Raw genomic sequence first — 25,762 nt, forward strand, 5'->3', positions numbered from 1 at the left:
TGGGATGAATGATTTAGATTAATGTCGACTGGCAAATGACAACTCAGTTTTCTGAAAACTTTTGACAAGTCAACATTTGTTGTTTTGGAGAAAACACAAAACTTTCTGAAATGAAGACCTGAAGCAACCAGGTTCACATTCCCCTGTTTCTTCAGTATAATTTTCCAGATCATTTCATTTTGGATAAGTTAGGACAGAAGAGGAATTCAAATGGAAGGTCTTTACAAGTTAGGTCAACATCCCAGTCATCATGCTGGAGAATGAGAAGTCTCTCTCACACACAGTGTTACCAGGCCCCTTAATGTCTTTCCCAGATAATTTCTTTTATTTTTTTTAATTTTTTTTTTAATACAAATTAAAAACCTTGAAGGAAATCCCTAAGCTGACTGCAGTGGAACCAGGATTTTACCTACTGAAGTAGCCATGTTCCGTACAAGCAAAATATTCTTTGACTCTTTTGTGAGTTTATTCTAAAAGTTTTAGATGAAATAGTGTCTGTTCCACAATTTTGCTGTACACTTTTTCAGTTATTACCTTCCCACTTCAGAATTATGTTATGTCTCCTAATTTATGCAGACTTTGACATTGAACTCTTTACTCAAAGTCCTTATGCAAACAAACTCCCTACTAAAGCAAGAAAACAATATTCCTGTACAAGTAATATACGTCTGACTAGGTCCTTCGTAATGCATTTGGGGAATCCTCAGGGTTAAAGACAGTACTAATTTATTTCCATTACCATATCAAGTTCATCTTACCATATTCCACCCAGAAGAGAAACACTTCTTATCTAATAAAATGGAAAAGATGGCATAATGATTTTTGTTTGTTCTTCTAGTGAGAGTGTATCAGTGAATGACATTTCTCAAAAGCAGCAAATCATTTTAGATTAAGTCATATGCAGTAACTCAGTACGATTGTGAAATTTTGAGAGCAAAATGACCCAAAACAGACAGAATGACACAAGATCTTGACGTCAAGTCAGACAGAGCACCACTGGGCAGACAACATCACCCTGAAGGTAAAACTTAATCAAAAGCAGTAGGAGAGGCCAGGAAACTAATACAACAGCAACAAGGAAACACATACTGCAAGTTTATTCTTCCCATTATCTTTACAGTCTGGTAGGAAAACTGTGAGTCTTTTCAGTGCCAATCTGTGATAGTAAATGTTTGATGTCCTCTATGTTCAGTAAACCAGCTGCAGAGTAAGATTCTACAAGCCTGGCATTGAGATGCTGGAGATAGGCTCTTGCTCTACCCTTAGAAACAGATATGTCACATTATGCCTTTTTATCAATGTGGGCTTATGTACCAAATCTAGCTACAGTTTCATATATTTCAGATTGATGCTTTCAAAAGGTATCGTGTTTTACAAGAGCTCTTTAATCCATTCAGCCAGAAATTTTAATACATCTTCTCAAAATCACTGTTTTAAATAATACTTACTAAGAAAACAAACAAACAAAACACACAAAAAAACCAAACCTAGAGCATACAGCTCTCATGCATCATTTTATCTACCAGTAAGTACAGTTTAGGATAAGCTTTGATCCCTCTGCTTCCACTGAAATCAACAGAAATCCTTCATTCAGAGGCATAAGTACCTCCATGTGGCATATATTACACCATAAAAAAACCCCAAGATGGTAGGAAAATATTGATCTTCTCAGGTCATATAGGTATAATCGAAAACAAATTGGACAGTGGAGAAAGAACAGCCCAAATTTGCCACTGTGAACTGGGCACAATGGTTTTAAGTACATTGGGTAGGATTTCTGTTTTCCTGAAGATCGTTTACACAACTCCATGCTGGGCTGTTGGCTTTTGGTTTTTTTTCCTGGAGAAAATGCTACTGGAACACATCAAAGGCAGCTCTATTCATAACTCCTATGACAAAAAGCTTGTCATGAACATACTGGGCTCCAATATCAAGGATCATGGAAGCTGTTCTGATAGGAGCACATCTAAGAACCTGCACATCTCAGGACCTTCCTCTTCCCTGCTGCAGTCAGCATGCACCTTTTCCCTAATTACACCAGTGTTTTTCACTCTCAGACAATTCTAAAATATTAGCATTTATACTGTAGAGAGAGCAAACCCTGCAGCTTAGATCCAGGTGTCCCTGGCCCTTTGGGAAAAGACAGATAAACAGGGGCCTAAGTTGCCGAATTCAGTTATTTTTAACTCTATCCTCAGAATCTGCCTCAGGCACTGCACAGAATTGAAATGTATATTTGTTAGCACAGCATTTAGTTACACAAGGTACTGCAATGCTAGTTACTAGTACAACACAGTTGTTTACATTGTGAAGACAATTTTCGTAAGAAGAAAGAATAGATATTTAACATTTTTGAAGTCTAAGAATCTGTAGCAAACAGCAAAAACGCAGGAAGTAGTTATTTTTTACCTGTGTTTGTCTGATTTGTATTTATTTGTATTTATTCCACTCTCCCTGGTGGTAACTGCTAAATTTCACATGAACATAACATTTTGTCTTTACAATCTGAAATACTGCACACAGATAATTTCAGGTTGTTTGGACATGATCAGTGTAAGAGCCTTTGTGACTGCAAGAAGCAAAAGCCACTGACTCAAGGACTATATCAAACACCCACAAGTAAAAATATGGCGAAATGCATAAGCAGAGAGACCTCTGAAAAAAAAAAAGATTAAACCAGAAACTTACGTCATGACCAGTGTCTCATCGCCAGGTTCACTAAGTAATCCATCTACAAAGACTGAAGTGCTGGTAAAATTATGTGTACTCCAAGTCTGGCCTTCATCTATGCTGAACCTGTAAAAAAGCAGAAATGTTTTTCATTTACAACTATTATTATATAAAACATAATTCATTCATTAAAGAACAAAAAAATAAATCCCCTCACTTCTAAAGCCCAGGATTTACAATCACCAAAATACAATATACCTGGACAATATATCATATTAATGTGATTTTTTCCTCAGCAATGTATCCAGGGGCTCATATCTTTATTAGAAGGTGTATAACAGATTTGCCACAACAACGGAAATTCTCAGGCAGATAAAAACCAAGATCTGTCAACAAACTATCTCACTACCTTGTAGGTTTAGGAGAAAGTTAATTTACACTTCATTCTTTCTAGTTGTCTTGGAGCTAGAGACCTGTTATGCAGAGGTCAGTGAAATGTGAGAGCCAAAACAGCTCAACTGCTAAAACATGTGGGAGGTGCAGTAACTTCAGGCACCAAGAGGATGGCCCTTCACAGCTGCTATAAAACATTTAGAAATTTGCAAAAGATGCTGATGAATCAGCAAAATGTATTTAAAATACTCTGTGCACCCAAAATTTATGATTCAAAGTCTCTTCTTCTGTATGTTTCCTCCAGGTCTATTTGATAGTAGGTTAATGATGGTTTTGCTGTAATCGTCACTATATGGCAGGATCTGCACATACTACAGTTAATTTGTGCATGAGTATCTCAGAAGAACTGGGCTTTTTGCATACTGTATTGCACAGCACAAAACCACACAAGTCCTTTATCCATCAGCTCCCAAAGTCTACATTATATTGCTCTTCCCAGAGCAATTCAGGGCTATTCTCCAACATCTCCATTCACTGTTGCCCTTTGAGGGGACAGAGTTTTATTACAGTAGGAATAAACTGTCCTGACTGGATACACAAGCCTTATATGCATCATAAGTCGAGCATCATTGCCATATACTGCTTGTGCAGATCTGTAGCAGATAAAAATCACGCTGAACATGGCTTGCACTGTTGAGTTCCAGGATAGCCTTTTAAGCAAAAATATCTACACTGATGCAAGAAAAGTTTATTGTAATTAATGCATTATGCCATGGTACCTTCAGCACCATGAAGTAAAATCTTTGAGAAAACATGCACCTGCATTTTGTTGACTTAATGAATGTTAAATTAAGCTGACTCCACCTACATTTGACACATAATCATAACAAAATGCTCATCTTAAACTCTGAACTTTGCCTGAGGTCTCAAATACACAACAGCTCTACTCTAATTGACTGTAGGATTACTTGAGTATTTTCAGAGGAATAGAGGTGTCTTTGATGGCCACAATAACTCCACCATGGTCCAGGTACAAGATGTGATGCTCTTCTTCGAAGACCTACAAGGTGGACAAAAGAAGGCCAGCTAAGCAACTGTACAAAACAGCAGAACTAAAATGTACAAGCAAATCGGGATTAAAAGACTTATCCGTTTTACAATGTCCACAGTTCAAACTGTAAAGGACATAGAAGTCAGTTTAACTCTTATATTTCTCCCAGCTGTAAAAGAAAAGAAAGTTAAGCAGGTGAATCAGAAAACGTTCAGGTTCAAATCACAGTCAGATTAAACTGTCTAAAATGATTTTAGCTCAAGCTTATATTTCTCACAGTTATGCATTCTTCATTCCTTCCTACTATATATCACCAAGTGACCTATCGCCTTACTTTGGTACTTGCCATATTCTGTGTATCTTGCAGAATAAAATGCTTCGTAGTTTAATTCTCAGAAAAAATAGGAAAAGTATTGCCTCCGTGACTTTTTCCATGTTGTCCAGACTCTACAGAACTTGAAATAATTGGTGCAAGCACGTTTTCTGCATGTCCGGTGTCAATGATTTATTTAAATTCAAACTTTATGTGATCTCATGCAGAGCCTGGCCTGAGTTCTGAATCAAAATACATGTAATATTGATTTAATGGTAGAAAGGATTCAAAATTTCCTAATTACTTTTAACTAATTTTCTAGAGTTCATCAGCAGTACTAAAATGAATGAACATATAAATATATTCCCTTTTAACCTTTGAAATCTGTTTTAAGACAGGGTTTAGTCATGTTATTAGCCTGTGAAAGTTCATTTCACATAAGAGCAGGTGATAAAGCGAGGGTTACTACACATACTTAGCAGTCAACAGACAGCAATGCGGTTTCCTACACACTTTGACAAAGCAAAGACGAAAAAGATAAAGATTAGCTTTACTTGTGAATGAAAAAATACTGACAATAATAAATGCTTCTATTTTCTGGCAATACTAAATGCTACATGTAGAGGATTTATCAGCAAGACTGAAACAGAGGCGGGGTGGGGGGAAATATCTTACAGCACATTCACAATTACTTCAAAAATAGTAAGCATTTGAGTTCAGAATTTGGTCTTCCTCTCATCTAGTAAGAGCATATTTTATGGGAATCCAAGGGCTTCAAGTGTCTCATCAGTTTTCCTATGTTGCCAATTTAGAGGTAAAACCCTGATATGAGGCATTTACAGTCCTATCTACTTGTTCCACACAGCTGCACATTTTAGAATAGAATTCGGTAAAGGACAGACATTAATTTTAGATGCACTTCAAAAGGATGAGATCAGCTGGAGTCAGATAAGCAAGCACAGTTTTGATCCTCCTCTAAACTTTCAACTTCTGCTGAAATCAAAATGAAATAGGGGCATGAAGTGTCCAAGAGCTTCCCCATGGCACTGAAGATAAAGGAAGCTGGTATCTGCATCACTTTATCCAAACGAGTTTTTCCAAGAAAAGCACTGTGGCACATCCTAGGGCACCATTTTAGCACCCCAGTTTTACCACCTGGCACACCTGGCACACTGTAAAGAAGAGCAGATGCACTACAGGTACATTAATGGCACCTTTATATCATGTGCTTCTTGCACACATTTCAAACATTTAATAACCAAAATTTATTACATTCCTGAATAAAGTGACTCTGCATCTTCAGTATATTGAAAAGAATGAACAAATTCATGACTGTGGAGTTCAGCACAAAGTAAATATTTACCTGTACTTTCTAGAAATACAAACAGTTTGCAAAGATTTAGGCAAAGGTGGTCCCAGCATCAGAGCTGAACTTCAAACCCAGGAACATGAGATATGTATGTTCAGTCAGCCACTGATTCTGATGTATATGTCTCCACTAACTAAAGCCAGGTAATAAAGTTATTATGATCCTTACTAGTAGCCAGCTACTACAGAAGTAGATAGTTATAGCCTATTTCTATGTTTTTTCTTTCTGTAATTTTTTGAGCATGTTCTGTGCTTCACAATCATAATGTCAACTTCTTTTCTCTCCCTGTCCTCCCTCTGCTCTAAATGGTTTTTTTTTTTCCCCGTGTCTGTCCTAACAACTTCAGCAGCTATTTCAGGCAGGAATATCTGCTGGGAGCAATTAGGAGAGCTTCACGAAGTCAACAAAAACATCTTAAAACGATCCTAGAGAAATATATTCCACATAATTTACTCTGAGATACAAACGTTTCAAAAGTAACTAGAAATGCCCAAAGACACTTGCTTCTCTCACCAAGTGACAGCCATTTAAAATTCAAATCTGGAAGCAGAAGTTTTCTGTCACAGAATGAGCCAGTTGGACCTTCCCAGGAGACAGAGGCTGAGATTGCAGCCTTTCCTATTGTGCTTAAAGGTGTTAACATACATCTCTTAAGATGTCTGCAGAAAGACATGTATTCTTGCTTGAACAAAGGTTTTACAAATTGCTTCGATACAAAATAATTTGACATAGAGAAATAATATCCAACAAACTGGACTGTAGCTCTAGAGATCTCGATTTAGTTACTAGACAAACAACAGAATTTCTGTGTAACTTCACTAGCTTAATTGAGCATTTTGTTGCAACACTAGCTACTTTAGTAGCAGATCAAACATGAGAAGTTTTCTGTTGCTGATTTTTTCTTTTTAAGTAATTTCTTTTGAAAGCTGGACCTTTCTCTTACTTCAAACACAGTGCTGTAACAGATGCTGTTGAAACAGCAATGGCAACCATAACTGTGAACAGATTTTTTTTTTAACTAAAACACTCATATGTATAAACAAGGTCACCCTTAGCATCTGACAGAGTATCCTAATATTTTAAAAATCAGTACTGAAAACAGACCCCACAGGGGGGAAATCATAAAAGTTTAAAACCTGCGTGGTCTGAAATCATGTTCAAAGGTATCCCATTTCTCCCAGGATGCAACATTCATTTATCTGACTCAGTATCATGTTCATTAACACATTCTATGATATTGTTTTTTTCTGGTATAATAGAGAAATCTTCCAAGTAGACATATCTGTCCCACAAGTTCACCTTAGATAACATCCCCATGGTTCACATCTAAGCCCATCTAAGGTGAGATACCCTTCTCATGCAGGCCAGATCGCTGCTGCTGCACAGATAGCTAAACTACTTGTCCATCAGTTCCTAAACTACTGCTATTTACAGTGCAATGTTGTACCATATAGAGACACAAATTTCAGTTTACATTAAAATGGTAGACACCAAGAGCAATGGTTTCAAGGGACAAACAAGCAGCTCAGGCATTATGCAAAAGAATAGTAGGAGAACAACTGGTGCCAGCCCAAGTGGTACTGTGGCTCCAAATAATCAGAATCCTTGTTTTTACTTTTCCATTTATCACCACTATTTACTTAATTTCACAAAACTCTCATTTGGGCATTTTTACTGCTACTATGAACACTGGGTGTATGTCCTACCATAGCAAGCCTTCCTGAACTCTCATATGACCTTACCACATGCAAACTAGGGAAACACAGGTTCGGTTCAAATAATTTAAAGTGTAAACAGCTGGTTAAGAAATTGTTGAAGGAAAATGGTCAGTAGATCACTGTTAAACTAAGAATGTATTAAAAATTCAGGAACTCAGGGACTGGACCCAGTTATAAATCACAAACCGAATCTGAGTCAACAACGTGATGCTGCTAGTGCAAAGAGGAGAAATCTTCCGAAATGAGGTACCAGTAATGTCAAGACACCAAGGGTAATAATTTCATTCTGTTTAGTACTGATAAAATTTTTAATTTTGCATCCAGTTTTACCACACTTCAGGAAAGGTCTGTCATACTGGATAGGCCATGACAGTCAATAAGCAACAAAAAGGAAAAGCACTTTAGAAATTTGATCCATTAGGAAAATCAGTGAACTTGAGTTTTCTGTTTCCCAAGGGAAAAATCCCTGTACTCTGGGTAGACAGGATGATCACCTTTCAACATCTGAAAAGTTATTCAGAGGCGACAGGAAACTACTCCTCTCCAAAGACATGAAGAAATCAACTTACCTTCCAAAATCTCTGAAACATCAAGAACAACAGCAAAAAGCATGTCCAGCTTATGTTAAATATTCAGAAAAATCTATGAAGAATGGTGAAACACCATGTAGCCAGACTGCAGAATTTCCTACACTGAAGGACTAACAAACAGATCTGGTAAACCTTTGTTAGAGATGTTCCTAATTTGTTTGATATTGTCTTGGGGCACATAGTTGAATTACGTGATCTTTAACCTTCTTCCTAGTCTTATATTCTTATGAACCAATATTGGTATTATTTCAAGAAAGCTTTTAATTAATTCCTTGAACTGTCTTTCCTTCAAGATCTTTTATATTTACTTTTCTGTGCTGGTCTGTCCCTTACTCAAGCACAAACTGATCCTCTTCGAGTCTGCAGACAGCTCTGCAACATCACGTGGGGATGTGAGAAAGGTGACACGCACTTGCTAATGGCAACCGCAAAGGCTCCAAGTCAGTGACCTAAACCCACTAAAAGAGTTCTGCCAAAACAACAGCTTTGTTCTGCTTTTGCCAGCTCAGGAAACCTGTAATTTACTGTCTAAATAATTCCCATATCATCTGACTGAAGCCTTATGTTTTGTTGCACGGACTCCAACAGAGAAAGGAAATGTACCGCTGTCCTCTGGAAGTACTGTTTGATTAGGAATGGTGAGGCCATAAGATATGTACAATAATCTACATTTTCATTCTAATCACAAATGTTAAGATTGAGTTAGCTCTTTCAAAGGCTTTGCAGCAGTTTTAATTAAAAAAAAGGTAACAATGGTGGTTTTCATTTTGACTGTCATAATGACGGATCAGTTTTTGTCAGATTTTACAGCATGAATAGTCATTTTAAGGTCAATTTTCATCACAGAACATTTGCCTGAGTGTGTCATAAATTAAAATCAGCAAAAATATGAATATGATCTCCTTCGCTCTTTTCTTCTTATTTTTCACCCCAGAAAAACGATAGAACTTCAGCAAATGGTAACAATAAATTATTAGAGAGGCCTCTAGAAAATATTAAACAACTAAGTACCCACTGTAAATCCTGGAAAGTGTTTGCATTTAAACACCTATTTATCATCTGCTACATTTCACGAAGGAATTTGGCATAAAATTTTATCTTTTAAACTCAAAAAACATTATCATGACAGAAATAAAGTATTTCTTTAAAATCGTCCTTCTGTTTAGTATTAATGGCAGCCTACAATAACAATATAAGAAACTGACTGTATTTTCCTCTTTTCATCTTAATGTCCTCAAGGTTAGTAACACTTACTTGTTCTCAGAAAGCAATATTGCTTAATTTTATTTCAGTTGTACACTAAAACACTATCTCAATTGAAATTAAATGACTTTTTGATATACTTTTGTCTTTTGACGGTGTTTTGTTGTTTTGTGATTTTGGTGGGGTTTTTGTGTGTGTTTGTTGTTGTTGTTTGGTTTGTGGGTTTTGTTTGGTTTTTTTCTTCCTCCTGGATACATGTTACAAATACATTCCAGACCATATACACACAGAAAGAATAGATTCTTGTGATTAAGCACTGCTGAGATAGAGAAATTTAGGAAAAAACACATAATAAAGGTACAATGTTTAAATTGAAGCAAAAGACGTTTAGAATTCAAATGGCATTACAGCTACTATATTACTGTTCTTTTTTAATACTTTGTTGTTTATAGTCACAGAATTTATTAAATCATATTAAAACACATCCGAAGTTGCTTTTTGGCTTTTTTTTAAACCCTTTTTGCTTTTTCAGTTTTAATGAAGAACAAAGTTTAAGCTTAAATACCAGTTTTCAGACTATGAAGCAGGAAAATTTCTGTCTTTCTACCTAAATCATGTCTTTTAGCTTTGACTATTTGTACTGCAATATGCAGCCCAAGTCTACTTTATCCTTAGCACAGAAAGATTGCTAAAATTATTAAAAACCTAAACAGACTGTTTCTCTTTTAGTGAATTTGCCTGTCAGCTAAAGCCTTCATATTAGCTGCATTTTCCTGGAGAACCAGATACATGTTTTGGTAAGCATAGCAATGGAATGCAAACTTATTGATAAGGACAGATTCACATCTCACAAGTGGGGCGACAAGAAACAGGTGACCAAGAAACTGACCAACTGTGTATAACAGTCTATTCACATGAATACTTCATCTAAAAATGGGACATCACGAGGATCTCGTCCTTCCCTTTTTTTTGTCCCTTTTGCTTATGACCGACATTAGGAGAGGACCTTGCTAGTCCTCCCTGCGAACTGAGGCCTAGTGACAGACTGAATCCAGCTCCGCTTGGCTGCAGAGTCCAGTCCAGGACTTCGGGTGCCAGCTCTGCAGTTGCTGGGACTTTCAAGATTGGTTTTGTATATTTTGTATTATTTTCTCTATTCTTATCAGTAGCATTAGTAAAACATTTTTAATTTTTCCAACTCTCTTCTCTCTGTCCTTTTTTTCGTCCCGATCGCCTGTCCGCAGTGGGAAGCGGGGAGAGAGAGGGACAAAAGGGGGAAGGAGGGTGGGGAGAGGAGGTTAACATCTGCCAGGGTTTTATTGTCATCCCGCAATCTAAACCCTTGACACAGACTCAATGTTTTTTATACAAGATACTTATGAGATCTTTAAAGAGAACAAAATATTTGAGTTTCAACAAAACCTGACAGCCCAACAAATTTGAGTCTTTGCAAATCACCTTCTTAGTCTCTTCCAGTTTCCAAACAAGATGGGGATAATACCAGTCATCTCCCTCAAAACAGTGGGTATAAAAAGATCAGTTAAGCATTACAAAAGTAATCATTTTTTGGTACATTAAAATTATTTCCAGGTGCCTTTGATGGCTTCCATTTCCTACCTGACGCCACGTGTTCCCACAGTCCGACGTTATATACATCTCTTCTTTATATTCAACCAGCTGGGACCCCAGGTTACCTGTCAGAAAACAGGAGGAAACAAGGGTTGCATCCACATGAGCAAGAGATGTTGGATCTAGTCCTGACACCAGTCAGAGTGAGAAGCTTCTAGGTCAGAACAAGAAACCAACTCAGATGATCAGCAGGCTAAATTTCTGGTTGTGCCAGAAAAAGCCTCTTAAAAACATGTATGTACACTTACAAATTCTTTCTTTACATTGCTAACTATCTATAGGTGGGACCAATGAGGCTTAATTCTAATACTGAAACAGAGGTCAAACCAACATTTTAGCTTTGTTAGTTCATGCTGAAAAGTTATTAGAAAACAACATGTGTTTAAGATGTAAGTCTGAAACACACATAAAATCAGAAGCCATATCTTAACCCTAATCACATTCTGTGAAATTATTCATCTTAAACTTGAATCGTTCAAATAAAAACATTTTATTTGTAAGACTTTATAAAGTGGTGACAAAATCTAGAACCTGGAGAAATACGTAACACTGAAAAGAGGGGGAAGGGGCTTTGAAAAAATGTGTAAATTCAAAATAATCTAAAGCAGAATTACTTGATTTACTGAAGTATTAACGTGGAAGCTACTGAATATTTTGAGAAAAGCACTGAGAAGCAGCAGCTAGCATTCAGATTGCTGCAAAGCAAACAGAAGTATTAAAACAAACTTGTGGAAGAAGATCTTAGCAAATGCAATTCCGAACACCAAGACCTCCAGCTTTTAACAAGCAATATTTCAAATAGCAAACTATTAAACCACCAGGCAGTTTGCAGTATTCTAGGGGAGAAGCAATCATAGTTAAATTCCTTCTAAATTATATCCTCCAGGGGACTTTGACTTAAATATATGGTTTGCATGTTTTTACAGTAAAAATAAGATAAAAGTTATCAGATCCTCTTAAGCAGGAGAGATGAGGAAAGAAAACACTTGAGATTAGGTTAGCAGTGTGAAATCGCACTTCTGTGTTACATAAGTAGCTAGTTTTTTACCATCAAAACAGATCTGTTTATGCAGAGTGTGCTCATTAGTGCTGAAAGGTTTCTGAGAGGAATGACAGTGTTCACTGCCCAAAATACATGCTCTACTTGGACCATCAAGACTGCATGTGCTCCACTGTTTATCACTATAACTCTGTGGTATTTAACCCTAAATATAGCCTAGACTGTATTAGGATATTCCTTATGCCGATTTAGGGAATTTATAGCAGTTAGTGCATTTCTTTCAACTGCAGCTAACATTTCAGAAGATGCCCCTGTGCTTTCTTGGGTTTCAGTCTTTCCAAACTACTCCATCTTCTCTCATTTACCAAGTAATCCAGCACTGATTTAGTTGGCCATATCATTTTGAAAATAACATCATACTCCTGTAGGCAATGAGGAGATTAGATAAAGTCAGTGCATGAAGGTGATGTGAACTGAACACATACTTAAGACCCAGGCTCATATGGATGGAGTTCATGTACAACCTGTAAGATTAAAAATACGCCAACATCAGCACAGGCTCATAGTGCAGTAATGACCCTCATGACTGCCATTGGATGTGACAGAAGTTGTGGTAAGTGGGGAGGGAAGATAAATGGGTAACTGTGCAGTGAACAGCCCCTGTTCTTTCCCTGGAAACACCTCCATGAAGCAGCCAACCACTAAGCCAGCACCAAGGCTGTGGGCGCCTGCCTGGAAGGTCCATGGTCTCACCTTCCCACCACTGGCTTGATATCTGTAGTGAGGGCCACCATATGGCTTCACAACAGGGTTATCATTTCTCCACAATGCTGCCTAGCTTTAAGAAATAAAGGCTCTAGTGATACCAGCAGTCAAAATGAAGCCTCCATGATGGAAATGACAGAAAATTATTAATATAACCACACCATCAGTGTTCAAAATGAAGGACCATAGGTCTAATAAAAAGGTTTTTGTTTCTTTTTTTTTGGTGTTTCGTTTTGGTTTTTGTTGGTTTGTGGTTTTTTAAGAACAGACTCAACTTTTGGGTTTATTCTGTCCAGTAGTCCTTGGAAAATTACATCTTTTGGATACAGTCATGTTGCATTCAGTTAGGCAGATCTTCCAGGATAAGAGAAAAACCTCCAACAATTAAACATGATTACGACGTGAATATTGCCTAATGAGATAGTTCCAAAATGAAAGCACCTGAGTAGGTCTTCATTTTGAGAATTGCTATGGATTTGCACTTTAAAAAGTGAAGTGGTAAATTGCTTTAGGTAATGGAAAATTCGTAGTTGTATTTTCTCCCCAAACACAGGTTTATTTACATCTATTTGGTTAATGGTCATTTTGAACTTTCTATCACTTTGAATCCTAAAAACCCATATAAGCAAAGATCAAGAAAAATTATCTCGGATCTCATCAGGAATTAGGACCAGATGCCATCAGCTTTGTGTAGCTAAGATTAATGTGGTCACTAGGAGGAGGTATGAATGAGAAATCACCTTCTCAGGACTGAAGGAAGGGAAGGAAGGTTTGATTTGCTGTTTATATAAAACATATTTCTTCTGCTATTCTTATTTTCCTTTATATAGTTTTCACTGGTATATGTCATTTCTGCAAATGAGTATATTCTTGTGCTTCTGCAATTACTTGCGGAACTTTTTCTTTGGGATATCTGCGGATAGAAGTATTTATTTGCTTGCTAGAATCTAAACTATTGCTGTCAGTCTACACCCTTTTTTGCACAGATAACTTCAATGAAAGCACTGCTAGTTTTGATTCTGTATAAATGCTGTTTATTCTATCTCTTTTCACCACTTCCTGAAATTTACTTGGATGAGTAGGTCTTCATTTTGAGAATTGCTATGGATTTGCACTTTAAAGAGTGAAGTGGTAAATTGCTTTAGCTAATGGAAAATTAGTCTGTAAACTAAACAGCATCAACTTGTGCTTCATTAGAAAGTCTTTTATATCCAGCTGATGTGGTAATGACTGAAAGATATTAGCAACAGCTTTGTAATTGCAGCTCTGTAACAAGACAGACAGTACTTCTACCCAGCTGTGGTTTTACCTTTATTGCCTTTTCTTGGTAAAAGAGCAAAAGGAGAAGGTGGACTCAATTATCATTAAAGAGAAATGCCATTCTGTCAAAAAACACAACTGGTGACAGACTTGGTATAAAGAGTGGTGTACTGCCTTGAGAAAAAGGACTTCACTGCTCTTCGACCTCTGAAAGTAGCCCATCCACAGGCCAAGGGTAAAATCCCAGAGGAGGTGCATGCAGGAACTTCTGATTGCTGACATAATATTCTGTGCATTAATGAAGGCTGCAGTTTCCAATATTTCCAGATTTTTTAGGAGACACAGTTATATTACATAATTTTGCAAACTTTACAAAGTCTTTGAGCACATAAGAAAACCCTTCCTGTAGCTGAGGATAAAACTTTTCAAATTAATTGCAGTTTGCTATGTGCAGACAATGCAGTTTGCCACTGCAGACAATGTCTTGTGGAAAAAGAGAATCAGTGGATTCAGAAAGAAAAAGCAGGTGAGGCAGCAAGCAAGAAATCTGCATCACCAATGGAGACAGGGAGGCTCCTGCAAAGTACAGGGGGTTATCTGCAGGGGGAAGAAGCCACATCTCAGGAGTGACAGGCAGAAGGAAATTTCCATAGGAAAACAGAGGGGTGTGTGATTAGTTTAAGCCAAGGGCATCTTTGAAAGTTGTTAGCCTGAAAAAGTAGAAGTGGAATAAAACTAAGTCCTTCAAAGAACTTAGTGGACTCACTGCAGTTTTATTTGCAAACCTTTCTATTTAACGTGCGTTTCACAAGAGTTATGAGTTTTCTCTGTTTAAAGAGTTACATTTTTTTATTTTTTATATTCTAATAAAACATAACTTCAAAGATTTCGGATATTCAGTTATTTTTGAGATGTAAAGTAAATTGCATAATTTTACTTCAAGGCTCTAGCTACCTCGCAGTGTGTCATGTTACTGGACTAAGCGGAGTAGCACCCCATAAACCCCTTTACAACAGCTCCAATTCAGATCAAATGAAATGCAAAAAACCCTGACATTAATAACATTACAAACAAATGACTACAAAGGCACAGCAGCACTCAGAAAGTACAACCAAAGCATCCTCAAAGTTTCCATGCTATATATGAGTGGAATTATGAACTTTATTTGTAAGCGTGACAACCAATAACACATGTGCAAAACTGATGTCATGACCAAGTGATACAGGAGGTGAAAAACAGTCAAATTATGCTCAGTCCCAAGACTAGAAGCCAACAGTTACAGTTTGTAAGTACCATGAACACGTCCTGAAGTGTTCAGACTGTACTGGACACCTGTGCTGTTTGCCTACTGAATCACCCCAAAACCTGTACCCTTATTGCAGCTGAAAATGTCTGCAGTAACTCCTCAGGTGTGCAAATACAACACGGAAAGTATTCTATCATTTTAGTGAGTCTGTGTTAGATCTCAAAATCCATCTGTGGTAAAAGTAAAGGTAATATAATACACTGAAGGCAATTCATGTTCATACTGAAAAAGTTACTGCATCTGGAATGGGTAATCATTGAATGCTATATAAGCCAGAGCTACAAATGGTATCATTTTAACATCACTTTTTGATCTAAATGGCCTGAAAATTCCTCCAACACATGATACTGAGCGGTTTGCCATCTAGTTTCAAGAAGTTTTGTCTGTAACATGCAGGATGTTTCAAAAAGACAGACCCAATTCAAAATCCCTACTGCTTTGAAATTGGGTCCATCTTTTTGAAACACCTTGTAGAAGCTTCTCAAGTTTATATCCTTTTTGTAGCCAAATGACAGGAACAGGAAAGAATGCTCTTCAAATTACCACGAGCGTTTGCTTCACCTTTGCTTTCTCCATTTCCCATCCAATTTTAAACATATTGTTGATCAAGACATTGTTAAAGATTCATATTTTATCCCTAATAAGGGCATTATTGCAAGCACCACCTATATATTAAATAAAGGAAGGCCAGAGACTGTCCTGCAGGCTTGAGGCCTGTTGGCATGACTCAACCATGATCACACCACCAAACGCTCAGCCCCAGCCCTCCCCAGGTGGTGCAACCATGGCCATGGCCATGGTTTGGGTTTCTTTTTGGAGTGTGGTTTGTGTGTTGGGGGAGGAGGGTTGGGGGGTGTGGTTGGTTGGTTTTTGTTTTCAGTTCAAATTACCTGAAGTAACATGAGGGTTATAGTATAGGCCACGAAAATGGTGTCTGATGTGCTGAAACTGAGGTGTGTGGCATGTCCCCAGCCATGAGAGATGCGCCTGAGGGTAGAAGGCCAAGGTATGAGCGGTGTCAGTCAGGAGAGGTAAACCTGGTGCTGTGTCTTGACCACAGAACTTATCAGAAACAGTCCCATGTGTGTGCTTTCTCCCAAAACATGGGGTGGGGACCTATATACACCCGAATTCTTTATACACACTTCCCCAAAGGCTTTTGTCACTGGCAGAGCCAGGAGACTGTGCTAGATGAACTCTTGGCCTGAGTCAGTATGACTCTGCTGTTGTCATGTTCTGACACTTTGTTTCTTCAATTTAGTAAACATTTTGGTCTGCCTTTTGCATCTTTTAATTAAGTGCAGTCAACTTTCATTTCTATTAATTGCATTCTTATAAGCATTTCCAAATTGCTTTGGGATACAGGAAATCCTCTCTTGCTTTTCACTTGTCCTGAGTAAAGACCAGCTTTAAAGTAACTGGATAAAAGCATACGTTCTATCCCTGCAGGGGTGGCAGTCTTGAAAACTAGAATACAGGGCTACAAACTACCTTTCAACATATTTCTCCCAGATATTCGTAACTTTGCACACACCAGGTCAGCTGTTGATAGCACAAGGATGTGAAAGAAAGCAATGTATTTTTGTGATGACCAGTGGCCAGCCAAGCTCTCTGGAAAGGTGGTTTAGCTATGAAAAACACAGATCTCAAGAGCGCAATTAAAAGTTCGTCTTTGCTCAGGTATTTTGGCAAGTACCTACCAGGTCAAACAAATATGGAAGTTTACTTTCATTTCCAATTTACTATTAATTTATATGTTTTAAGCACTACTTATCACTGCACTTACCCATATTTTCACATGTGATTTTAGACATTCTCACAGTGAAAATAAATAATCTCCATGTGCAACACTTTGATAATTCTTCTAATATGGAAAATCTCTTCCAGTCACCTAAATTTAGCATACATGCAGATACCTAATCCAAAAAGCGAGATGCACCATGCCTAGACTACTGGTAATTAATACAGTTGTAACATCTCTTCAGTCAATGCACAATAAGCTAAAATTTCATGGTTTGTAAACATGTAGTCATAGTGTAGAACAAACATACAACCAATTTGTGTTTAAATATCCCAGATAGACAGGTTTTGCCTGGCAAGCAGAAGATGTGTTTAGCCAAGGGAGTGATTCACACCATCAGAATGGGGGAACATGCTGACATGAGAAAAATCCAAGCGAATTGCAGCTTCTTCACTCCAAAACACACTTGGAAATGCTCAATCATCTCCCTGTTCCCTCATCCTTATTCTAATAGCACCCTGGTATGCTACTTTTGTGAAAACTGATATAAATTTCTCACAATGTATGCAATGTACTTAGGCCTGATATGACAAAAAGTAAACTGAACTTTCCAGCACTGCCTCAATGCATGTGAATGTGCAGAATTTACTGCCTGCTTGATTTGCCATCTGGATTGGAAGCTAAGCAGGCAATTATTGTAAACTAGCACCTGAAAAATCTACACTTCTCTAAACATTTTTCATAGAAAAGTTCTTCACAAGTTTATAGTAAAAATTTACACATCAATTGACACACATTTCATAGTTGATGCTGTGAGAAACAGAAGCTGTTGCCAAGATTAAAATGTACGAAAATCAAATGTAAATGCAAAATCATATTACATTTCTTAAAGGGAGCAAAGCAGTTATTATAAAGAACACTTTAATATGCAGCTATAAAATTTAATATTATGTCTGCACAATTTATACGTATACATAAGTTAAAAATATGCATTCCTCAGAACTCTTTATGCAACTTTAATAGAGTGGAATTTTTGTTCGTAAATATGAGTTTAAAAAGATGCAATTTTAACATCCCGTTATTGCCTTTTCTCAAATGCTCTAGGCATTAAAGCTGTTCTCTGTTTAATTATTTTTTAAATTAAAACAATAGACTCTGTGCTTTTATTTTCAAGCACAGAATCTAAACTATCCTTAAGTCACAGGTTAGATTTTTCATTACCAGAAGCAGCTGTGTTGTATAAGATTTCCATAAAGTAGCCAAACTCCATCTTAAAGGGATTTTTGTTTCTTTCGCCTTCATGATTGGCAGCCACACTGCTCTTATTGAGAGGATGAACTTCAAGGCTCTTATGGCTAGAAACTGTTTTCTAGTTTTCAGTTCTTATCCTCCTTTACATCACTTGCTTCTACCCCACTTACAGGAAAAAACAAAATAATATTCCTTATTGTCCTTTATTTTTTTCAGCTAAGGAGGTTCCTCTTGCAAATATTCTCTGTTTCCATCAACTGCCAAGTAGTCCTTCTTAGCACCTGCTCATTGGTCCTGAAAATTGATGATCGGAGTTGTACACATTCTTATTAATAAGTTTGCTGTACAGTATTTTATCAGAGTATTAATACTTCCTTCTCTCCATTGGCAATTATTTACCTGCTTCACCCTCAGAATACATTTAGCTTTTCCACAGGACAAGGCACTGATGGCTCCCAGACACACTGTGGTCAACTGACATTCATAGATCTTTATCACCTGCGGTCATTTCCAGAAGATGTGCTCTCCCTAAATCTAACAGTAAAATTCCAACAGTGTGTGATGTGGCTCAAACAATCTGACTTCTGTATATGCTAAGAATCTAGTAGTTCTGCTGATTTGCATAGAATTACCAATTTCAAGGATCAGGCTGGAAGAAATTCAAGCTTTACTGTATGTAAAGTATTTCTGATAACAAGTGTAAGTTTACAAGGATATCAGGTTTGCCAGGTAAAGCTGAACGTGTGCACTGAATCTAGATGACCTGAGCATCCAGATATCCCCTTACATATCTGTCCTAGAAGACACAGCTCTGGGACTTCAATTAACTTTATTAAATTGCCTGATAAAGAAACCAAATAACAGATTATTCTGCCGGGAAAGCCTTATATTGGCAATGTTTCTATACTGTATTGTTATAAACCAAAAGATACATCTACAAAGAATTGCTGCCGAATTTCAGGTCTTAAAAAATAGTTACATGCATTTACCTGCCCCCATTATGAGTCCTGGTGCAGTGTCCTTCGTATGGACTGTTCCTGACACATAGGGATTGTCTGCCCAGCGGAGATGGAGGTGAAGGTAGCAATCAGGCTTGTGGGAGAAGAAGATGACAGATTTTAAAAACCAAACAAACAAAACACAAAGCCAACTGGTAACAGTTATGCTTCTACAATAATGAAAGCCCAGTCAGAGAGAAGCTTCAGCAATCTATGTCTTTGTAGAGAAAGAGAATGGCTGTTTCCCATGGAGCCCATGTCCAGTCTGAAATATTAACTGCAGCTATGTAATTAATAAGAATCTCTAGCGGTGTTTGCATAGTCTGCCACTGTCTCAGGACAAAGATTTCCAAACTCAAAAAAGCCAGGATGAAATTACTGTATAAAAAACCCTTGTGACAGAACAATTGCTTAAAAAATGTAACTAATAGCAACAAGTATTGCACATTTTTTTGGTCCCAGGTAACCAGTAAAAGATGATTGAAAATAACTGTTTGTACTGAAACGTCTTTTTAACAACAACAACAAAAAAGTACTATGAAAAATAGTATAATGACTTTTGGACACATCTGATCAGCTTTCCTTGCTAAGAAACTTACTGCTGCTTGCTCCTCATGCACTTAAAGAACACATTGCTCATAGCAATCTGGCCATGAGCTTTATCAGGAGTGGCTTCCAGCACCGCCTGGGAGCTGCGCCACCCCTGCACTCATTTGAGAGCTCCAGATCGGGCCCTGAAATGTACAGCATGGTCTGAAACACTTCAAGAGGCAGCCAGCCACTTCAGCCCTCCATTTCTGTTACATGGAGAAAGATCAAATCCCTGGAAGTGGCCAGATTGAAAGAATTTATTTTGCCCAGGAGCAGAGAGTAAGTGAGAAATATACAAGGTTTTCAAGTACAGCCTTGCAAATAACAAAATATTATGGGTAGCTGGGACATCTAAACAAGCTGAAACAACATCAACTTTGAAAATAAAAAAAAAAAAAGGACATTTTCATGCAGCTAACTGTGGTGTTTATTTCCAAGCAACCGTGAAAAATTCCCTACACCAGGGAACCAAAGGTTACCTCGGTTTAAGATGAAACAAAAATATGAAAGATGGAAAGAGATATTGATAAGATCTACTTGACTGATGATGTGCCCCTTATATCCAGACACAAATGACTATTGTCATGATTATTCTGAAGTGGGTTGTGTGACTGTCACACCAGGAAGAATGTCCTCTTTGTGTCAAAGTCAGCTCTACAATGAGAAATGCAGCCTAACAGAGAGTCATGACTACTCGCTCAAAAAGATGCCTGGACTAACAGCATGTGAAACCACTGCTTATGCAACACTAGTAGATTTGCACACTAGCTTGGCTGGTAAACTTGGCACAAAGCTTTTGAAGTGGTGGTAATACTGCACATCCTGTCATACAAATAATTCTTGGGCACTTCAGAGAAAGTATAGGCTAAAAAGAACCACTTACAGGTTTGCAGTTTGTTGGTTTTCCATTCATATCAATGTCCGGAGGGTTTAGAAAATCCCAGTCACGACCTTTGTTGTAGGTTATCAGAGTGGTAACTTTCCCATCAATTTTCTGGTTGGCCAAAAAGACTCCTTTTACACCTCTGACCTGTAGCATACAGGAGAGAGAGTTAATGACCAGCACATACAGCTTTTTCAACAAGGATTAACCCTGATTAGCTGCTCTTTTGTGGCTCTGAACTGTGCACCCCAGGTAGATCCTCCACTAGGGAAGTGAATGATACCTTCAAAAAAAGAAAAAAAGAGGCAAAAGCATAAGAGGAAATGAGAAAAGAGGAAGGGGAGGGTAATTACTAACTGATTTGTATTTCCAAATGTCATTAAAAAGGATATTCAGTTCTCTCAGTGTCAGAAGGCTAATCAAATTACAAGTAGTTTATAGAGCAAAATACAAAAATTATGAAAGCATGGCTTTGCTATACACAACTATTAGAATTACAGGTCTGCATTTTTTTTTAATATGGACATCTCTAAAATGTTATTCTACCAATGCTGTAAGCCATTTGTAACAGCAACCTGACTCCTGCACTAAAGCCATGTGATCCATATGATATAATCGTACACAAGTAGGTTACGATAACAAAATACAATACAATATCCTTTAAAAGAACACTGAATTAGGAAGCACAATTGCCTTTTGTAGAAAATAAATGCAGACAGGTCATCCAGGGAAGAAACAACGAGGGCTGAATCCACCTCTCAAGCATCTGAAACACTTCCACTCCCAGCCCACCTCCACACATTTAGCCTCCCTTCATCTGTTTAACCTCTAGGGAAAAAGGAAAGAAAAGGTTTACAGGCTTTCTCTTCTCTTGGGCAAACTTAGTTATTTTATTTCAAAACAATCTGTATTAGAAAATTATTACAACTCAGAGAGTCGAAGTTAATGGGGATCATTTTAGAAGCAACCCAACTGTAATCGCACCTTAATACGTTTAGTTCTAGCCCTAACGTTTATGTTATGTATTAATATGCTACTCGATGGCATGAACTAAGATCTTGTATTAAATTTGAAGGTTTCCTTAAGAGTGCTTGTTTCCCTTGCGATTATTTATAAGGCCTCTTGAATTTTTGAAAAAATCCAGAAAATACATATCAACTCATTTCCAGCATGGTACAACTCTGCAATCTGCTTATGTGCAAAAGTGAACCATTCATTACAACTAAATGCTCAAGATAGCCAGCGATTTGCATAACCAGGAATATTCGCCACTTGCTGACATGATTAATTCCTGGATTTTCTATTTATTTTGTATCCAAAATAGTTATTCTTCCCTTCTTTTTCCAGCTACCAGTTATGATCTCCCTTTGACATTCATTTCACAAAAGTCAGCATTGAGGGTGAACAGAAGGCATTCCTTCCAGCAGGTTACAGATTTGACACCTACTGTTTTTAAATGTATGCTTTTTTCTAAGGAACTGACCCAGATCTACAGAGAAAGAGAATGCTCTGTTGGTTATGGTAACACCCTAGAATACATTGGGAATACATTTACATTTAGATAACCAAATTCCATACAGACATTTTAATAGCACACTCTCTCATGAGCTCCTTCTTCCTTAAATGCCATGCATGTGTAGTGGCTTATTTATCCAGGATGCTGGAAGCTCAGAATCAACTCCAAGATACTATAAAAGCCACTATTTTGCAGTGCAAGTGAGGAAAGCAAGAGGAGGGAAGAAAAGAGAAATACGCTTTCCTTACTTTCAAAGCATTTTCATCTTGCTGGGGCTTTATTACGTATTCTGTCTTCCAGAGACAGCACAGCTGTGAATGCAACTGAAAAGTCTGGTAGTTCAAACATTTATGTGTGAAGGTAGAGACTTGGGGTTCAACTTCTGTGTATGTCTTTCTTCTAGTGAACACAATACTAAATATTTAAAAAAGAATTGTGCTGGTTTGACTGAAAATGCGTTAATTTTCTTAATGCAGTTAGAAACCTTTATTTTTTGTAGCTAGCATGGTCATTGTTTGGACTTAGTTTGAGAACATGAAGATAACAGCCTGGGACAGAGTCAATGTTTTTAATTGCCCTGGTCTGAGAGCCAAGGATGTTCTGAGCGCTCCGCCCACATGTGTGAGGCAGCTGGGAAGAGGGGCATGGATAGGGCAGAGCTTGACTGACATCCAGGCTGATCAATAAGAATATTCCATCCCATTAGCGTCATGGTTCATATTTAAGGAGAGTAGGGATCTTACAGTTCTTTTCGGAGTCGGGACGGAGCCCTGTTTGGAGGAGTTCTATTTGGGATTTTCTTTATTTCAGTCTTTTGCCATCCTGCCGTTTGAAGAGGCCTCTGGGCCTTTCTGCCTTTTGTTCTTTTTCCCCTCTCTCCAGGATCAGCTGTTCAGGACCAGGTGCTGCTTCCTGGGTCTGGCTGCTCAGTGCAGACAGAGTTTGTGAGGAATTCCACTAAGTATCTTTTATTTTATATTCTATTTCCATTATATATATATATATTTACTAGTAGTATATTAGTATTTTGTCATTTCATTGAACTGCGTTTATCTCAATCCAAGTTTCTCCCTTCCCTTCCAATTGAATGTCATGGTTATATTGCTAGCTGGGGCTGAATGTCTCCTCTCTACAATATGAGACATAAGTGTTTGAATCAGACACAGGTTATGGAAAAATTCTTTCCACTGTCTCAGTTAACTTTTCTCATTGCAGCTCTTAAAGATAAAAGCTGACCAGCATTTCAGCAGTTCTATTTTGGATCAAAGGCATAAGCCCTGCTTGAAATAAACAATTTTCAGGCATCTACCTCAAGAGTAAGTTCTGAAGTATGATGTTTGGAGTGGTACACATTAGCCTAAAAAATAATAACTACTAGAAAATCGTGGTGTGTGAAAAATGGCAGTTTTAAAACACACACCACACCCCACACCCCCCAGTCTTTTCTAATTTATTTGCCCTGTGACCTATGTAAATACACGCCCGAGTCTTTCTGTAAATACTCTATGTCAAATCTACTTCCTGGATTAAACTGTGATGCCAAGGCACCCAAATTCTTATGTACTTTCTACTCCTTAAATGGGCTCCCTAATCTAAAATGGGGACATTAGTATCTTTTTACCAAGAATGGAGAAGATTCACATTAATAACAAGGTGCTATGGAAAAAAGGACATTTAAACATCTTGGAGTGTTCAGTTACTCTGATGAGCAACCCAGTTCTTACCCAAGACAGGTGAACACAAGGAAATTCAGAAGTACCTTTCCTTTGATTTTGTTTGGATTTTTGTATTAATTCTTGGGGCACCTATTTTCCATAACAGTTCAGGGCTTAATGATTCCCCAGTACTCTTAGAAAAGCACTTTGTACCTTATAAAACTATTTAATAAACTGGTTTTCTGCTATGACTATGCATTCTGTGACATTAATTACTGCATTGTTACATTACTGATTTTACAGCCAAGTAATATTCTACACTAGCTGGAAGCAAGAAGCACAGTTCAGATAGCCCCCTGTGTCTGATAGCAACAGTTACTAAAACACAAAAAATACAGCTATATAATAGAAGATTGTGATTAAAATTTATATTTATATTTTTTATATATATATATATATATATGATTTGTTGTTTGGGGAAAAAAAATATGAAAAATGCGTACTGTAACTTGTGTAGCTCCTATCTTTATGAGGAGTCATAACAAGATCCAGTCTGGAAGCAGTACATTACTGTGCTCATTTTGCAAATACATCTGCATCAAATTCGTGAGTGGTTCACACTGGCAGCACTTGATGCAATTTCAAGGGCATGCTCCTTTTGGACAGTCACTTAGTATTTTACCTTTCTTTTTCTTTGCTGCTTTGAACAAGTACTTGGGAATTATTCCCCTTTCACACACACATGAAAAGAAACACAGTCCAAAAGAAAGATAAAGCACATACAAGAAAATGAATGCAGAGAAGTAGACACCTATAAACGATTTCATAGCAGATGTAGAAGTAAAAGATGGAGTGAGGTCAGCAGAAGATAATGAAGATGAACAGCACAAATTTTAAGGAGAATTATGCACTGGTGGAAAGAAAAATTGTCAACCATTAAGGACTTTATCTGTGTTACACTGAAGATTTATCTTCCCAAGATGGGATACTTGCATTAAAATGCCCAGAGAGAAAACCCAGGCTAGACCAAAAAAATCCCATCCTCAAGGACTGCAAGATGTGTCATATTTAGTACCTATTTTGTACTGTGTAATCCACACATTACTTGTAGATACGAATACTTGATCACATTCTAGTAAAGACGATGAACATTAATTATTTATTGTACAAGCTATCTGGAAGCTGTAGGTTTTCTTATTGTAAGCAAATAAAAGTGTTCTATAATGCAACTCTATTCCAAAAATAGCTCTAAAAATTTATTTATATGGCTCCATGTGCTTTGTCTTTCAATTACTCATTATCATGTGCAACCCTGCAAATTAATCCAGCACACACAGTAATCTAGGATCTCTCAATTTTGCACATTATTAAATATGCCCTTAGTAACATGGTAAAATTCTGAAATCATAAGTGAAAGTGACTTAAGTAAATAATTCTTGTAGACAAAAGGACAGCCAGGGGTGGCATCTCTGTACAACTATCTGAAATTACATGCTCTAGGTGACACAGGGAGAAGAGATTGCACCTGATTCCCTTTTAGCTTTGCATCCCGCAGGAGTGACCAGGAGCGAAGAGTCACAAAGTAAAGTTCTCAATAATTAGTCTGCGAGAATGAAGCTACGCACATTGTACAGCTTCTCTCATTAAGAAGCCTCACTTGTAAAAAGGTAAATTCTGGAAAATTATCACTGGCAATGATACACTTTTTATTTTACTAAAGCCACTTGGAAAGAAAAAGCTAAACAAATACGGAGAAGATAAGGGGGCGGGAAAAAGTTATTATTTTTCCCCACCAAGAAGAATCTAATAACAACCATGTATCAGCTCTGTGTATATTACTTGTACCCTGAATTACTACAA

The 25,762-nt window shown here is 37.4% G+C and overlaps 1 protein-coding gene across 7 annotated transcripts in view; it reads right to left on the bottom strand.

The window, feature by feature from the left end:
* Positions 1 to 25,762, bottom strand: part of SORCS2 (sortilin related VPS10 domain containing receptor 2) — a 558,451-nt gene that overhangs the window by 55,437 nt on the left and 477,252 nt on the right. For all 7 annotated transcript variants that reach the window (XM_071808553.1, XM_071808551.1, XM_065836197.2 and 4 more), the window contains exons 10-14: positions 20,732 to 20,878; positions 19,249 to 19,351; positions 10,925 to 11,001; positions 4,032 to 4,123; positions 2,689 to 2,796 (exon numbers count right to left, since the gene is read on the bottom strand). In XM_071808553.1, coding sequence (XP_071664654.1) covers positions 2,689 to 2,796; positions 4,032 to 4,123; positions 10,925 to 11,001; positions 19,249 to 19,351; positions 20,732 to 20,878 — 527 coding nt within the window. The remainder of the gene's footprint in view (positions 1 to 2,688; positions 2,797 to 4,031; positions 4,124 to 10,924; positions 11,002 to 19,248; positions 19,352 to 20,731; positions 20,879 to 25,762) is intronic.

Source organism: Patagioenas fasciata, chromosome 4 (assembly GCF_037038585.1).
Source record: "Patagioenas fasciata isolate bPatFas1 chromosome 4, bPatFas1.hap1, whole genome shotgun sequence".
Classification (NCBI taxonomy): Eukaryota; Metazoa; Chordata; class Aves; order Columbiformes; family Columbidae; genus Patagioenas; species Patagioenas fasciata.